Source organism: Mirounga angustirostris, unplaced genomic scaffold (genome assembly GCF_029215605.1).
Source record: "Mirounga angustirostris isolate CCGP_5_RB_7025 unplaced genomic scaffold, mMirAng1.0.hap1 SCAF_9, whole genome shotgun sequence".
Lineage (NCBI taxonomy): Eukaryota > Metazoa > Chordata > Mammalia > Carnivora > Phocidae > Mirounga > Mirounga angustirostris.
Window position 1 is genome coordinate 105,671,258 of NW_026991717.1, and position 17,719 is coordinate 105,688,976.

General features: G+C 36.3%; 1 protein-coding gene across 5 annotated transcripts in view; it reads left to right on the top strand.

Annotated features, from left to right (window-relative positions):
* SLC38A6 (solute carrier family 38 member 6) overlaps positions 1 to 17,719 on the top strand; it is a 62,599-nt gene that overhangs the window by 11,102 nt on the left and 33,778 nt on the right. For 4 of the 5 annotated variants that reach the window (XM_045900989.3, XM_045900987.3, XM_045900990.3 and 1 more), the window contains exons 4-5: positions 6,126 to 6,178; positions 9,712 to 9,751. In XM_045900989.3, coding sequence (XP_045756945.1) covers positions 6,126 to 6,178; positions 9,712 to 9,751 — 93 coding nt within the window. The remainder of the gene's footprint in view (positions 1 to 6,125; positions 6,179 to 9,711; positions 9,752 to 17,719) is intronic. The other variant, XM_064571139.1, reaches the window with a different exon arrangement.

The window sequence follows — 17,719 nt, forward strand, 5'->3', positions numbered from 1 at the left end:
TTTTCATTTCTGTAGTTTCCTTTATAAGAAGCCAGTATAGGGGCGCCTGGGTGGCTCAGTCGTTAAGCGTCTGCCTTCGGCTCAGGTCATGATCCCAGAGTCCTGGGATCGAGCCCCTCATTGGGCTCCCTGCTCCGCGGGGGGCCTGCTTCTCCCTGTTGCTCTGCCTCTGCTTGTGTTCCCTCTCTCACTGTGTCTTTCTCTGTCAAATAAATAAATAAAATCTTAAAAAAAAAAAAAGCAGCTAGTATATAATGTATATAACATACAAAACATGTGTTAATTGACTGTTATCAGTAGGGCTTCTGGTCAACAGTAAGCTCTTAGTAATTAAGTTTCTAAGGAGTCAAAAGTTATACGCAGATTTTTGACTGCATCGGGTTGGCACCCTAGCCCCTGTGTTGCTCGAGGGTCAACTGTATATCTAGATGGACAGGTCCTAGAACTGAAGCCCAGGGTAGAGGTTCATTCATTTATTCAATACTCTTTTTTTATCTGTTGGGAATACAGAGATAAGTAAGACTTCCTTCCTGAAAAAGTTCATAGTCTAACTGGGGAGACAAATATGTAAGTAAAAAAAATTATAATGGCAGTGTGATGATTGTAGCTATTTGAATATGGGCTAGATGTAGTGATAGCCCAAAAGAGGGAGTGATTTGCCTTGTCTGGGTTGGAGGTTGAGGGTCAGTAAATATTCCTGAGGACTGAGCCGAAAAGGAATTTGACTAGGAGACAAGGGAAGAGAGAATATGGCATATAGAAAAGTATGTACTATATATGTTATTCAAGATACCAAAAATAGTTTACTATTTGTGCATGAGTTACAAAGAGAAAAGAAAACTGAAGAGATAGACAAGTATCATCTAAGGAATTTGGAGTTTTTGCTGAACCAGTGAGAAGCAACTGAGGTGGTTGAAAAGAGTCAAAGAAGATACTGGGATTCACCACTTGCTGCTTCCAAAGAGAATTTTGGTCCTTCCTAGAGCCCACTGAGAAAAAGAGCATAGCCCCTAACTTCCTCTTCCTAAAGTAAGGTTATAGTTCTTTTATTAGGATTTTAATTGTTAACAGTGATGAGGAAATAAATGAGTAAAATATATCCTTTGTGCTCACCATTTTGGTTTTTTTTTACATAAGCCCTTTAGAGCAGTGGTTCTCAACACTGTCCATTGCAGCACCCTTCTTATTTATTTATTTATTTAATATTTGAGAGAGAGAGAGAACGAGCATGACCTGAGGGAGGGGCAGAGGCAGAGGGGGAAGCAGACTCCCTGCTGAGTGGGGAGCTGATGTGGGGCTCCATCCCAGGACTCTGGGATCATGACCTGAGTGGAAGGCAGATGCTTAACTGACTGAATCATCCAGGTGCCTCCATTGCAACACCCTTCTTAAAAAAATTCTTAGGGCTCCATTTACTATCTGAAATGAAATTCCTATAGGTATCATAACCCACCTGTGTGGGCTGATTATTTTGTAACTCTAATAGGCTTAAATTTTTATTTTTGTTCCATGGACTTCAGAGAGCATCCCTTGACTCTACTATGTGATATATTAGTGCCCCTATCCTTTCTCTCACCTGTCCTCTCCCTATTTCCCATACTTCCCATATTTCCCTGCTGCACCTTTATATTGTCAAGATTGGCAATATTTACTTTCTGTTTTGTAATCATATGTAAGTCATTCACATTTTATCTGTAAGTTGAGTCTAAAAGTTGAAAACTAATGAATAGCATTTATAGGGTAAGATTATGTAAATGTTCACAGCAGAGCCAAGCAGTATATTGGGATCCTAGAACTTTCTCTACACATGCAATATCACAACCTCTGTGCCACTTGAAAGGAGAATGTTTCTAGTATTCTAGTATTCTATTTTCTTTTCCTTCATTGAATTCTCTAGAATCATGCTGCATTTAGTGGGTAAACTGACATTTAATTACATATTGAGAAAGGTCAGAAGTAGTGATACAGTTACATAGTAGACACTCAATAAATGAATGACCTGCATGACACTATTAGGGAGAAAAAAGGTGAGAGGAAAATGATGGAAAGCACAAGAAAGAGAAGAATTTCAAAATAATAAGGGTGCATTCCAAATGGCCAACTTTCTGAGAATTGAACTGTTTTTGAATAACTTATGTCCCTCAGTTCAGATCCAAAGATAATATTTCTGCTGCTGAAACTTGGGCTTTGTACTGTAACCAGAGTTTATTAATTGTCCTGTTTCATTGAGGAAAAAATACAAAGCAGACGGAACACTGGAGTAACTAGCTGGAAGTATTCCACAACTTTATGGGAAGCAGCTTTCCAAATGATTCGTGTAGAGCCAAACTCTTGGTCTCGCCAAAATAGCACTATCGTGTGCCTTGATGGTACATTAAAGAAGAAATTTTCTCCCAATTTACTTGTTAAGATTTACAGCCTTTCTGCCTCCTGAAAACATAGCATTGATTTCTTTAATATCAAAAAATCATTTCCTAAAATAGATTGCTAACGATTGCTTTCAGTTATTTATTTAAGGAGAATTGTGCCAAGTACTGCCTGTATGGTTTCCTGTAAAAGACTGAATTAATTTTATAATTTTCATAACTAATGTTATTCCTATTCTGTAGGAATATGCTTCTAATGTGACTGGTCATTACCACATCTTATTTTGAGATCTCTCAAAACATTTTCACTTTATAAATAAGATATTAAAACATTGATCATATGAAAGAGCAGAAAAATATCCCTTATTAGGAGACCAAATGATACTTTTCTAAACAAGAGATTAAAAGTTGCAGCTTAAATCAACCCCATCCGATATTTGGTGGAGGAAATAGAACTATACAAAGAGTATGGTTTTTAAAGTTCCACCAGCCCATTATGGTCATTGTAGAATATTTGAATGCCCCCCAAAAAAGGAAGACAAAGAAGACTACATGATCATTATTACCAGTTTATAGTTCATCCCACTCTTTTTACGTTTTTAATTTATGGATCATATTCAAATCAATTTTTTCTTTCAATATTGACATTTTTCATGTTATCATTAACATAGTTTTTAATGGCTACCTATTAATGTATCAGGTATACCTACTATAATATACTTAACCACTTTACCATTATTGAACATTTAGGTGGTTTGTGGTGGGTTTTTTTTTTTTTTTTTTTTCAGTGTAAATTATGTATGATAATCTTTGCATATAATGTTTTCTGATTTTAGTCTTATTTCCTAAGATGCAAGCTTCTAGGGGTAAAATGTTATAAATATATATTTTTAAATTTATTTATTTGAGAGAGAGAGAGGGAATGAGTGAGCTGGGGGAGGGGCAGGGAGAAGGACAAGCAGACTCCATGCTGAGCGGCAGCTTGGAGCCTGGCAAGGGGCTTGATCTCACAACCCTGAGATCATGACCTGAGCCAAAATCAAGAGTCGGCCGCCTAATCGACGGAGCCACCCAAGCGCCCCCAAATGTTAAAAATATTTTAAAGACTCATTGTTCAAACTGTATTCCAAACATCATACCAGTTTACACTATTACTAGCATCTTAACTGCCCAAATGATAGAACAGAACTTTAAAAATATTTCACTAGGGTTGTTTGGGTTTATATGTTGAGATGGTCCAGAAAACCATTAAAAATTAGAATATGTAGAGATAAAGCATTTGGCTGACTGTGTACATATTTTAGTAAAGCCTCAATGTTAAGCCAGAAGCCATTATTCATACTCATGATGTCTTAGACATGGGAAAATGCTTCTAATTGTTGCAACATAAAAGAAGTATGATGACAGCAACAAAACTGAATGGCGAGCCAGACGTGCTGATTTGGGAGATAGAGTGCAAGTTTGAAATTGCTAAAATGTACGCCACTACTGTCAGAAGTTGCAAGTACATTTATCTTTATTAAGCTATTAGTTTGATTATATTTTCTGTGATAATAAAGGTTGTGTTGTAATATAAAAATTAATAAATGTTTAATTTATTTAGGTAATTGAAATACCAATTCTTTTTGGAATCCTTCAGTATTATGACTTTTGCTTATGGGAAATTTATTAGCTTTTCATGTTTACTAAATATAAATCTATACTTGTTTTCTGCTGTTCAAAAATAAAGCAAACCTTAGTTAAATTTTTGGATTAGTATCATCTTAATAACTTGCTTATTGACGGAGAACCTCTACATAAGTCATTTTAAAAGCAAGTTATTCAGTATATTCCCATTTGTGACACTGAAAAGCCTCCTTGCTTTAAGTTCTTGGAAGGAAAGTTTTTTTTAAGAAAGAACAGATAGGGGCGCCTGGGTGACTCAGTCGGCTAAGCATCTGCCTTCGGTTCAGGTCATGATCCCAGGGTCCTGGGATTGAGTCCCACATCGGGCTCCCCGCTCAGTGGAGAGTCTGCTTCTCCCTCTCCCTCTGCCTGCCACTCCCCTTGCTTGTGCTCTCTCTTTCTCTCTGGCAAATAAATAAAATCTTAAAAAAAAAACAGATAATAATTTTAACTCTAATATTAAAGAGGGGTGCTAAAATTGAACAATGATGTTCTTTAATCTCATGCTTTAGTGTCAGATCAGAGACATTCTGGCAACTTGGTTCACATACACATAATATTCAGCAAACTTACCTTCTCAGTGTCAAATTATATAGAAGCTAACATTTAGACAATTTTTTTGGTTTAATATATATACGAAGGGTTTGGAATGTCAAATTTAAGGAATTGTGCCCCTATATAATATTATCAATTATGTTTAGAAAATTAAACTAGTAAAGATTTATTGATTAAAATAATTATTAATTTTTGTGATGACATTCACTTTAGAATGTGTATATTTGGAAAAAAGAGTTTTGGCATTTCACAAAGGAGGAAAAAATTCCAGTTCTTTATTTTGTAACTCTGTTTTTTAATTTTTATGTTCTAAAATATATCCAAAATCTACCCCTGTAAGATTATTGTAGAAGTCTTTCACTGTTAAAGTATAAAGGTTCCTACTTATAATCAAATTATATATCCCAAAATCAAAACTAAATTGTCTTTGTTCACTGTGTTTAGCAGTATATAAATACACTTAAAAAAAATACCTGTTCTACTACATTGTAGAACATCATCCATCAACTCTGATAATAGATTAAAGTTAATAATTTAAATTTTGCAATTAAAAATGCTAAAATTTTTGTTCTTAATTAGTATTTTAGTAATTTTATATTTTCAACATTTCAGTTTTCTTTCCAACTTTGTAGGTGTAACATGTAAAGGCCATAAACGGTTTTTAAATGCTTAACTTTACAAACCTGGTAGTCTTTGTATATAAAAGTACAGAGGAGATTTTTGTTAAGTTAGTGATAATTTAAAGAAAACCCATGTATTTCTTGAGAGAATATATTAAAACTTGCTTTAAAAAATGATGAACCATATCTTGGACTCAATAGGAAAAGTGTGTTGCTGTACCAAGCCTTAGCATCTGCTAGTCTGCTGCTTTTTAGTGTAAGTACTGTAAGGTTAAGCACTTTTCAGACTATAGGATTACATAAATGTTTTTACTTCTCATTTTTACTGGTGGTGTCATTAGTTAGAACATGAAGCTATACAGGCTAAGGACAAATTGGGTTCTTTTATGAGCCATTTAATTTTCATCTTTTCTGTGCCTGCATTTCTTAAATATCTGGAATAAAAATGTAATTCCATACTCATGATGAAAAAAGAAAGTGTATGCCCTACTAATTATGAGGTAAGGAAAAATGAATGTCTCTGAAAGTATGATACAGCTTTCATACTTTATCTACCTTTATATATGCAGTTTTCAGAGACTATTGCCAGTGAAAGCTTGCTTTTAGATAGTGTAGTATGCAAGTACTGTTGAGGGAGAAGTGGGGTTGTTCTTGAGTGATCAGTGCATTTGAACTACTGTACTGCAGGCTGGGTGGTAAGTAGATAACCTTGCAATTTGCTAAGCTCTACTTATTGTACGACTCTATCCTTACAGACCGTAAGTCTCCAAAAGTTTCCCCCAGCAGTGGTTACTTCTGCTCTAAATTTAATGTGACCATCCAATAGCTATACAATAGTAGTAGAATAGCTTTCTTACCTTTAGGACTTGGCACACAAATAGTTTTGTGTAAAAGTAAAAATTATAATCTCTCTTAACAGCTGTGACATCTTATGAAGATCTTGGACTCTTTGCATTTGGGTTACCCGGAAAGGTAAAATTTTTTTTTTTCTCCTTACTGTCTCCAAAATCCAGAGACATTTTTTTTTCCTTCCATTTCTAGTTAAAAGAGACAGGTATATCTAAGAGAAAGAAATTAGGGGATTAAAAGGAAACTAAAGTGAAGAAAGACAGAATGATGGGAACAGGAAGACAAAGAGAAGAAATCTCTCTATATGCCCTTCTGGAAAATGCATCAATAAATTTAATTCGACACTTAAATATATTAGTATTTTTCACCCTAATGAAGGAGAGCAGTGACTTGAACAATTTTAAAGCTGTAACAATGGCCTGTTTTAAGTTTTTTTTTTAATTAATTTTGATTATAGGGGTGCGTGGGTGGCTCATTCGTTAAGTGTCTGCCTTTAGCTCAGGTCTGATTCAAGGGTCCTGGGATAGAGCCCCGCATCGGGCTCCCTGCTCCGCGGGAAGCCTGCTTCTCCCTGTCCCACTCCACCTGCTTGTGTTCCCTCTCTCGCTGTGTCTCTCTCTGTCAAATAAATAAATAAAATCTTTTTTAAAAAATTGATTATATTAACTGAGTAAATCCTCATAAAGATAGGAAAAGAAAGAAGCATAGAATTAAGATTATAGCATGACTATTTACAAAACTGGTAATTAGAAGATTATATTACTTAAGAGCTGAACAGTGCTAAAAGATGATCGAGCTATTCCCTCATTTATAGGTGAGGAAATTAAGGCCCAGAGAAATGAAGGGGCCTATATGTCCACAGTTCCTTAAAGCCAGTATTACATTGTAGAACTTCAGACTCTAAATCAACTGCTTTTCCTCCTCAGAATAATAGAAATGACAGCAATATTTATTGGGCATTCGTTTGTGATAGGCATATTAAACTAAATTGAGAGGTAGAGAAAACAGTGTCTTCCTCCACAGTTAATCAGGAGTTAAATATTTTTGTGAGTACTGTAGTACTTTATTTCTGAAGATGTATCATACTTTTAAAACCCATTTTCATGTTGGTTTCAAATAGGACTTTTTCTTTTCATTTGTAAAACTGTTGTTTGTGTTTTGTGTTTGTTTTTAATCTTAAAGATGGCCAAACCAACTTCTAAGAAGTGAGTCTGGGAGGAAAAAGATATAGCTACATGATAGGGGAACACCTGTGTTTACTTCAAATTAACTTTTTTTTAAAGTATAAGAAGAATATTTAAATCATGCTGTGTAGCCTCATGGTTTTAACCTTGTCTTAATAACTTGAAACTTGAACAAAATGGAGAATATGTTACTTGCAGGTAAAGGGTTTTGTTAATCATCCTGGTAACAGTTTCTCTTTCCTGCAGACAGGGATGTTTCATATAATCATAATCAGTTTCCTGTATCCAGTTTAACCAAGGAAGAAGAAAATGTTATTTATACGTATAAGAAAACTCTCAAATTAATTCCATATGATCTATAAATAGGACTCTAAGCATCATCACTGTTACTTCACACTAGTATTTCCTGCATTCCTTGAATAGCAGCAGAATCTAAAAGAATTGAGAGTCCCCTTTCCCTTTCTAAAACTCTAGAATAGTTGCATTATCATTAATGTAGGCACTCAGTTCTTAGGCAGGTGCACAGACAGAGGATACTCTAAATGAGGAGTTGCTGTTTGTTTGCCTTTTTTATACTTCCTCTCCACTTCCACAATTGGGTTGAAACTTTCCTATTTCCAGGGCACCTGGGTGGCTCAGTCGGTTAGGGGTCTGCCTTCGGCTCAGGTCATGACCCCAGGGTTCTGGGATCGAGTCCCGCATCGGGCTCCCTGCTCAGCGGGGAGCCTGCTTCTCCCTCTCCCTCTGCTGCTCCCTCTGCTTGTTCTCTCTCTCTCTCTGTCAAATAAATAAGTAAAATATTAAAAAAAAAGAAACTTTCCTATTTCCTTCTTTCCAGATAAGATGCAGATATGGATAGGACATAATAAGATAACAGTGTTCTGAGAATTAAAGAAATATTTTTAAATTTGTTGAACTTTTTAAGAAAGATTTTAAAATTGTCTATAATTTATCTGCTCACCAAGCAAATATTTATTGAGTAAATACCATGTGCTATTCATTATAGTAGGCACTGAAGGCATAGATAGATAGATAGACATACTGACTTTGTAGATCTTAAGTGCTTAAATTCAGCACTTAAGATGGAAAGATAATCATGAATAAGTTGATCTTACTGTTTTTTGCAATATATTAGTAGGAATCAAAATTTCATGTATGATAGCAGTAGCTATCAATTGTATATAAAAGTGTGCAAAAGTTCAAAATAGTCTTCACAAATAACTATGACATTTTGTAACTAATTTTTAAAAGAGTTGACATGCAAAGTTTCTTCTGGAAAAGTTAGAGTGCCAACTACTCCATCATTAGCCCTACTCTGCAGACCCCAAGGCCTCTAGTGTTTCCAGGATAGGCAAATGATGTACCACTGATGGAATTCCTAGTAGAGGGGAGTCTGAGAGGTGATCTGTTCCCAGTCCATGAACTGAATGATCCTAGATAGCTAGGCCACTCCAAATATCCATTGGGGGTGCAGATCCACCAAGACTTATGTGATTGAAAGGCCCAAGTGGAAGTAGAATATCTAGTCATTTCCTTTGAGTACATCTGATTACCAAGAATGGATAAGGTGTCTTGAGTTTCCCAGGAAGCTCATCCGAATCACAAACCAGCAAACCTACAAGCTGAACTTAGTCCTTAGGCATATTTGGTTTGGCCTACATTTTCTTATTTTTAACTGATTGCCAACTAAGAGTTATGAAATTTTGAAAGAATTCAGTTCTGACTTTCCTTGAAAAATTAACGAAATGTAGAAGCTAGAGCTCCATTGGATCCACATTCTCACATGCCAGCAGCTGGCCGGAGCTGAGCGGCAGGTGCCCCATTTTGAAAGGGGAGGAGTTCTCCAATAGACTACAGTCTTCATGACCTTCTTCTTTCTTACACTAAACCCACTCCATATTCTTGATTTTGAAATAGTTTGCTTAAAATTTCAGATCTGAGAATATGTGGGCTCTAGAGTTTTCTGCTCTCGACTTTACTAATTCCTGGGACAGGATGTTCAAAAGCTTGTTTTTTGCCACGCTAACACACTCAGGAGACTATATAATTTCCTTCTATGCAAAATAGCATCCTCACAGCACACCTCAAGCTGTAGCAGTCGACCTACTAAAGCAATGTCTCATTTTACCTCCTAAAGCAGTGAAAAAGGGAGAATGAGACCAGATAGATTTAATTTCAATTTTTTGCTACTTTGATAATCACCAATTACTAGTTTTTAATACTTTTAACTGTTTAAAATGACTGCCAAGAAAATTTTCAAAAGCATTCTTTATGGTAACTATGGAACTGTTAAAAAAGGGCTTTTTATGTGATGATAATTCGTTTTATGTATTATAAATGGCTGACAACGTATTCTTTTCGATTTCTCTTCACTTCTGCATCTGTTTTTTAGTAATGGGTTATTGGATTTTAGTAAAATACTGATCCTTTTATTTCTTCTTTCATCTTGTGAATACATTTGTTCTTTTATAGGTGGCAGTAGCAGGCACCATCCTAATTCAGAATATTGGAGGTAAGAAACTGAAAGTGCACTGCTTATGCATAAATGTGATGGCAGTGATTTCTTCCTTTTGTTTATTGCCTTACTACAGGTCTAGCTGGGAACCTGAACCTCTGCACACATAGATATCTTCAGAAACCTTCAGCATTGTTCTCATTACTCTCTTTTTTTTAAGATCCTTTTTATTAGCAGTCCTTGTAAGACAGTAGCTTCTAAATTTAGTTTCAGGTAAATCCTTGATTTCAGTCTTGTTATTAGGTCTGCAATACACCTCTAAAGCATTGGCTTTCTGTACTTGTGATAGTGGTAAGGTACAGTTCGGAAAGATTCTCCAGGTGATTCTGAAGTATTTCCCCTCTACTTTTGTCCTCATTATGGCATTGGTATATACTGCTTCAGAGGGAGTGACGTTTCCTGGGCTGTGAACAATCTGGTGTAGATAAGCAGTGTCCTCTTATAACCAAGAAATTTAAAACGACAAGGTAGTTTAAAAAATAAACGAACCTGGGGCGCCTGGGTGGCTCAGTTGGTTAAGCATCCAACTCTTGATTTTGGCTCAGGTCATGATCTCAGGGTCATGAGATTGAGCCCTGCATTGGTCTATGTGCTGGGTGTGGAGTCTGCTTAAGATTCTCCCCCTCTCTCTGCACCCCTACCCTCTCTAAAAAATAAAAAAATAAATACGTAAGTAAGTAAATAAATAAACAAACCTGAAGCAAATAAGAACCGTTCTCACATTTATCTTGTATCTTGTTTTCATTAAAAAAGATCCCAATATCCAGAACCATGTAGAAACAAAAATTACTGTTAATTATAGATAGTTACTAACTAAATGTATTAAACATTTAAATCCAAAATATGGGAGTCATGTTTGTATATGTTGTAAAGAAGTTATATAGTGCTGGGGCGCCTGGGTGGCTCAGTCGTTAAGCATCTGCCTTCAGCTCAGGTCATGATCCCAGGGTCCTGGGATCGAGCCCCGCATCGAGCCCCGCATCGGGCTCCCTGCTCGGGGGGAGGCCTGCTTCTCCCTCTCCCACTCCCCCTGCTTGTGTTCCCTCTCTCGCTTTGTCTCTCTCTGTCAAATAAATAAATAAAATCTTAAAAAAAAAAGTTATATAGTGCTGAACAAGGTCTTAATTTTCTTTTACCATTTACTGGAGGACTAAATAAATGCTATTAGGTTAAAGGAAAACACACAGGGAAGGTTGACATGCATTTTGGACCTTACACAAGGTTGTATGGTCAGAGTAAATTTTAATCTTATTTCTTATGTGTAATAGTTCAAAATAATTTAAAGATGACAGCTTTAATAAAGTTCAACTCTGATACTCAAGAGATCTGAGCTATTTTACTTTTAAGTAGTATTCAACCAAATTCCATCTTTAATGAGTTTCTTGGTCAAGGAAAAAATTAACATTCCAACAATAAATTATACTTGCTATTGTTTTGGGAATCCTGAACATTCAGGTTTAATTCTTTGAATGTTCATGGAAAAAAGAGAAGAATGCTTTCGTGGGTGTCATACCAATAATCTCCTTCTAACATACATTACTTCATCTTCACACTAAAAGCCAGTAAGCAGTCTCTTCCTTTATGAATTTGTATAATGCCATTGATCTGCTTTAGAATAATTTTTCTTATTTTAGCAAATATAATTGCTTAAGTATGCACTTGTAATGTCTAATACGAGTGTATATATATGTTTTTGAAGATTGTATTTATTTATTTGAGAGAGAGGGAGAGAGAGCACAAGCAGGGGGAGCAACAGAGTAGGGGGAACAGCAGAGGGAGGGAGAAGCAGGGGGCCTGATGGGGGAACTCGATCCCAGGACCCTGGGACCATGATCTGAGCCGAAGGCAGACGCTTAACCCATGAGCCACCCAGGCGCCCCTAATACGAGTGTATATTTTAATATTTTCAGTCCCTCATTACTCTATGTTATTACTAAGAACCATCACATTTTGTTTAGGTTAGGTTGAACTATTGTTTGGCATTTTATGTAGAATTTTTTTTTTTTTAAGATTTTATTCATTTGAGAGAGAGCGCTAGTGCGCGCATGAACAAATGAGAGGAGCAGAGGGAGAAGCAGACTCTCCACTGAGCAGGGATCCCGACTTGGGGCTGATCCCAGAATCGGAGATCATGACCTGAGCCGAATATATAGTATATATATATGAATATGTATATTTCCATATATATATATATATATATATATATGAAAATATATAGTATTTTCAATCCAGGAATTTGGATCCAAATGTGTGACCTTGTCAAAATGCCCACTGTTGTATTCTTGGTATCCTTCACTCTGATCCCTTCCTTGTTCTCTAATCTTGTATCTCTTATTGTACATGATCTATTTTAGCACTTTTTATTAGATTGAAGCTATTTCTGTATATGCTTTTCTCCCCTACTCTCTTGTAAGCTCTTCCAGGGCAAGGATTAGGTCTCATTTCTTTTTGTACTCCCAGAACCTAGCACAATACCTAGGGCTTGATAAACCTTTGTTGAACTGAACAGAGCTGAATATGATTTGTATGAGCTATGTCCAAGTACTTTTTAATATCCTACATATATTTATCAAGAAAGAGAAAAAGGAATGGCTAGACTGATCACTAGCTTTAAATATTTGAAAAGCTGAACACAAAATTTTAAAAAGTTCTAGAAAAAGAATGTCCTAGAAAGGATTCCTGCATCTGGTGGAAGGTAAATCATCAAGTCTCTCAACTCTAAGTATGTTGATGTGCTTGTTTGCTTTATATTATTATAATCTTTTTTTAAGAAAAAGTGACTTAAGGTCCCTGGGTGGCGTTGTCAGTTAAGTGACCAACTCTTGGTTTCTGCTCAGGTCATGATCTCATGGGTTGTGAGATTGAGCCCCATGGAGATTCCCTCTCCCTCTGCCCCTACCCCCACATGTGTGTGCACTATCCCTCAGTCCCTCCCTTTCTCTCTCTCTCTCTCTCAAATAAATGTCTTTAAAAAAAGAAGAAAAATTGACTTAGAGACAGTCACAGTAATTTTTTTTTTTTTAAGATTTTATTTATTTATTTGACAGAGAGAGACACAGAGAGAGAGGGAACACAAGCAGAGGGAGTGGGAGAGGGAGAAGCAGGCTCCCGGCAGAGCAGGGAGCCCGATGCGGGGCTCGATCCCAGGACCCTGGGATCATGACCTGAGCCGAAGGCAGACGCTTAACGACTGAGCCACCCAGGTGCCCCAGTCACAGTAATTTTTAATGTCCCTCAAATTCAGAAAAGCTGATAATGTTTAGTTTTTAAAATAATGTCCTCATGATTTTCTTCATATTGGCTAAAAGTTTATTTATTGAGCCCACTAAGTAATAACTGAAACATATTTTCAGAGCTGTTGTCTTAGCCAGGTATGCATAAATCATTCCTTTATTATAATAGAAGTAGAAGCTTGCTCTTGTGAGCAGAACACTGGGTTGGAAGTCAGGTACCTTGAATTCTGTCTACTCCTGTCTGTGCCACCGGATAGGCATGTATCTTGGGGAAATCCCTCCCTCACTCTCTTGGCTTCAGTTTCCTCTTAGCTAAATTGCTGTGGGAATAGGATGGGTAACAGGGACTTAAGGTCCCTTCTTACCCCAAAATTCTAATTCTAATTTGGCACTTTGGGAGGCATGTTAACTCCTTCAGAGTATTGAAATATTTTTATTACAGGTGGTTCAGTAGGAGGGTTATACTTGGTTCAAAAGATGATGTGGTCTTTTCTTAGGTAATTCACAAATCAACTGTTGCTCTAAAAGCTTTCATGGATGCTGTTCTTTGTCAGAAAAGGGGAGTCTCAGTTTTTCAAACTTCCCTTTACGGCAGCTGCTGAGCCTCTGGGGTTAAAGTTTAGGGACTCGAGCCTTAAGAAAGAGTTTTTTGATTGATATAAATTGGTTCTGTGGAAGTCCTAAACACTTACTAGGCCATGTATGCTTGCGAAGTAGCAGCATACTGATTTGGGAGGCTCTTGATTATGTTGTGCATATGACTTATATAATGTTATTTCTTCAAAATGGATTTTGCCTTTTTTCTTAATTAGAAACATGTTGGATATTTATAAGATGATATGAAGTGTATAGCATCACATTAAATTTTTATACTTCTTACATGCCCATCTGCATGTAATCTGGTTCTGATACCATTTTCTGAAAGATAGGATGATTATTATTAGTATAAATGGTCTGAGTTTTTGCCCTGATTGGTTAGAACTGAAAAATGGATATAATAGATCCTATCTAGGTCAAACATTCTACTAGACACTTTAATTGTACTTACAACTTTTTTTTTTTTTTTTTTTGAGAGAGAGCGAGCAAGCAGGGAGGGGCAAAGGAAGAGAGAGAATTTTAAGCAGGCTCCAGGCAGCACGGAGCCTGCCAGAGGACTCCATCTCACAACCCTGAGATCATGACCTGAGCTGAAATCAAGTTGGATGCTTAACCAACTGAGCCACCCAGGCGCCCCTGTACTTAAAACTCTTCAACGGAGATGATGTTATCCTCATCTTACAGAGGAAGAAGTCAGTGCATAGAGGGGATAAATAACTTACTTACCTTTACCCCTTAATAAAGCTGGGACTCAATTTCGCTGTTTACTTCTAAAGCCTCTATCCTTCTGCTGTGATACAGTAAGTGTGTGAAAACCTGTGAGAAGAATAAATATTGTGGATTTTTTAAACTCACTGGGGATAGGAACTATGTGTTTTTATTCGTTTTTCTAACTTGACCTAAGTTCTGGTAGAGGAACTCAGTAAATAATATTTGTTGAATTTTAAAATTTCTACTTAAAAGTCTAAGATTTTGCCTCAAAGAGATAATTTTATATACTATACAAATGATAGAAAGACTTAAAAACTCATAGAATGATTTGTAGATTGGAATTACATAATTTTAAAAGGCTGAAAGTAAGAGGAGAGTTCGATCTTATGTAAAATAGAATATAAATATTTTGAAATCTGTTTTCAGGTTAAATAATCATGTCTTAGATTAATGCTTCCTAACTCTTCTGTTCTTTGTAACATTTAAACATTTTCAGTTTTCTTAGGATTCTATGCCCCTGATGAATCTATGAGAAAAATGGAACAGAGAGACCTTTCAAAATGATTATGAATTGCTCTTGATCAGTATTTGTTACATGGATGTTTCAGTGAAGACCCAGTTATTCCCTATATCTCCTTATTACATAAATTAAGTAATTTGCTCATTCATTTATGTTCTTAGTACCTAGTACATAGTAGGCATTTAGTAAGTAATACTTATTATAGGAAGAAAGGAAGGAATAAGAGAAGGAGAGAGAGAGAAGGAAAAGCCAGCAACCTGGCTCGGTGCTTCTTTAGGAGGAAGGGAATTGATCAGCTGGGAAGAGGAGACCATGGAATATATTAGTGAGTATATAGTTTCTTTAGGAAGAATTTACTGTCAGAACTTACAGGAAACCTTTTTTCCCCCCAGCATCAATGAGGCACCAAGTATTAGTCACAGGGCATTGATGTAGTCTAACAAATTGATTGGAAAAATACAGTGTCTTTGAATAGTCTCTAAACTTTATGATAGAAAAAAATGTGACTCACTAAATTTAGCACTCTTGTCCTAAGCTTATGGAAACCTTTGTCTTTGGAATTTGGAGAGCCCTCTAGCAAGTATTTTACTACTTCCAAGCAATTCCTGATCTCTTCCCCACAATTATGAATTAGGGGACTGAAATAAGTCCTAGTGATAGCCCTCGGCTGCCCATTTCCTCGGTCGCTGGAGTGGCATTTGCTGAGAGTCATTGCTGCTGGGACACAAAGTCAGAAAAGAGACATCTGGAAATTTTAATATGTAATGCTGTTACAGGCAAGACAACTCTGGCTTAGCGTTTGAATTTGGTAGGCTACTAGCAAAAGGAGTAAGTGCCCTAGTAGCAAGTAAGTGTACGTAGCTTCCACGTGGTTCCTCTAGCTGTGTTGCATTATGAGATTCTTTTCCTAAAAACCAAAGTAAGTAGTTAGTTTCACATTCATTTGAACTCTTGAGATAGACCACTTAGTAGGCTAAAATATTCCTAGAAACCAAACCGTAAACCCCAGATCATTTTTAATCAGACCAGAGAAAGTCCTGTGAAGTAGAAGTACATGATAAAGTGAAGTTAATTGAGTGTGGAAAGGTGGGTGGCTCTGAGGAGTAAGTTAAATCCTTACTTTGCTCTTTATAAAATATGAAGGACCACTATCGATAGCATGTTAGTTCTTTAAAGCCCCAATTCCTTAAAGGAGATTAAAGATCGAGTCACTGATACATATTGTGAAAGGAGAGCCCTAAATATTAGTAGTCTTACTGGAACTTCCTGAAATTGCTAGAATGATCCAGATTTTCCAGTCTGACACAGATCCTATGAACCTTACTCCAGCAGTCTTGATTAACACCTCAGTTTGGAAAACTTAAGAGAAACTCTGCTCTGCAGCCCTTTCTTGTACTCAAGCAGCACAATTTCTAAATCCCATAATCAGAAAGGTATAAATAAGATCATTTTCAGTTCAGAACTATAAAAATTTCAAATTCTCAGTATTTTTAAAATTCATGATTTAGTATAGATAAATTAGGAACTATTTAGTTTTATTTTCTGCCCTTTTTTTTTTAAATAGGATAATGAAGTCATTTTAGATGTTTTATAGTTTGTGCTGTCCCCTGGGAGACTGGGATTGGGCGTGCTGTTACAATGCCATCTGCTGGTCAGCTCATCTGTAGACATACTATAGCTTCTTTGAGCCTGAACAGTACTGTCCAGAAATTCTAGAAAGCACGGCTTTAGAATAGGAAAGATATAGGAAATTTGGAAGGAGATTTTTTTTTTTCCCCACAAGTACTTCCTTTGATAAAATTTAGGCAACACGTCGCTTTAAAAAGGTTTTGAGGGGCGCTTGGATGGTTCAGTTCAAGGTCTGCCTTCAGCTCAGGTCATGATCCCAGAGTCCTCAGGTAGAGCCCCACATCGGGCTCCCTGCTCAGTGGGGAGCCTGCTTCTCCCTCTCCCTCTGCCTGCCGCTCCCCCTGCTTGTGCTCTCTCTCTCTCTGTGTGTCAAATAAATAAATAAAATCTTTTAAAAAATTTAAAAAAAGATTTTGAAGTAATATATTTCTTAGTAATAATTTTTTAAATTATTTATTGAGTATAGTTGACACACAATGTTACATTAGTTTCCAGTGTACAACTTAGTGATTTGACATGTTTATACATTATGCTCTGTTCACCTCAAGCATAGCTGCCATCTGTCCTGTTACATTGCTATTACAGTATCTTCCACTGTATTCATTATGCTGTACCGTTTATTCCTGTGACTTATTGAAATTTATTATAGGATTTCAGAAATGTAGATATTCTGCTCCCATTGTGTTCAAATTTAAGATCTTATAAATGATAAAACAAAGATAAGTATTTTCCTAGGGTTATGGGGAAAATTTTCCTCTATATATTTTGATTTCCATTTATGAGCAAATTAAGGAAATGACATTTTGGGGGGTTTTAGAAAAAGAGATTGTGTTGGGTACTATTTTGAGTGGGGATAGACTTTCACTGGCATTTGAACATTTAGGAGGAACACCAGGTTAATCAGATGTGTTGAATAGAATAAACCTGTTGCTATCCATGACTAAAAACATGTTTGAAGTAAAATTGAATCTCTCAGACGGAAAGGCAAACTTATTATTTCTTCCCATAGTACATCTGTTTAGGGCTGGCTGACTAATCCTTTAAGAAGTTGCTGAACTTCTTCCAAGTGCTGAAAACCTAATTCTGTTTTTAAAATAGCTGTATGTAATCTTATCTTCATACGTGTATTTTAAGAGTTTAACAAAAAGGATAATTATTTTTGCAAACTAATGATTTCTTAGACCCAGACTCCAAATGAGACTTTATATTTTTTTAAGGAGTCCTGGGAAAAATGGTCCATAAGAGTGCAGGGTTTTTGGGAAGAGGGATTGGTTT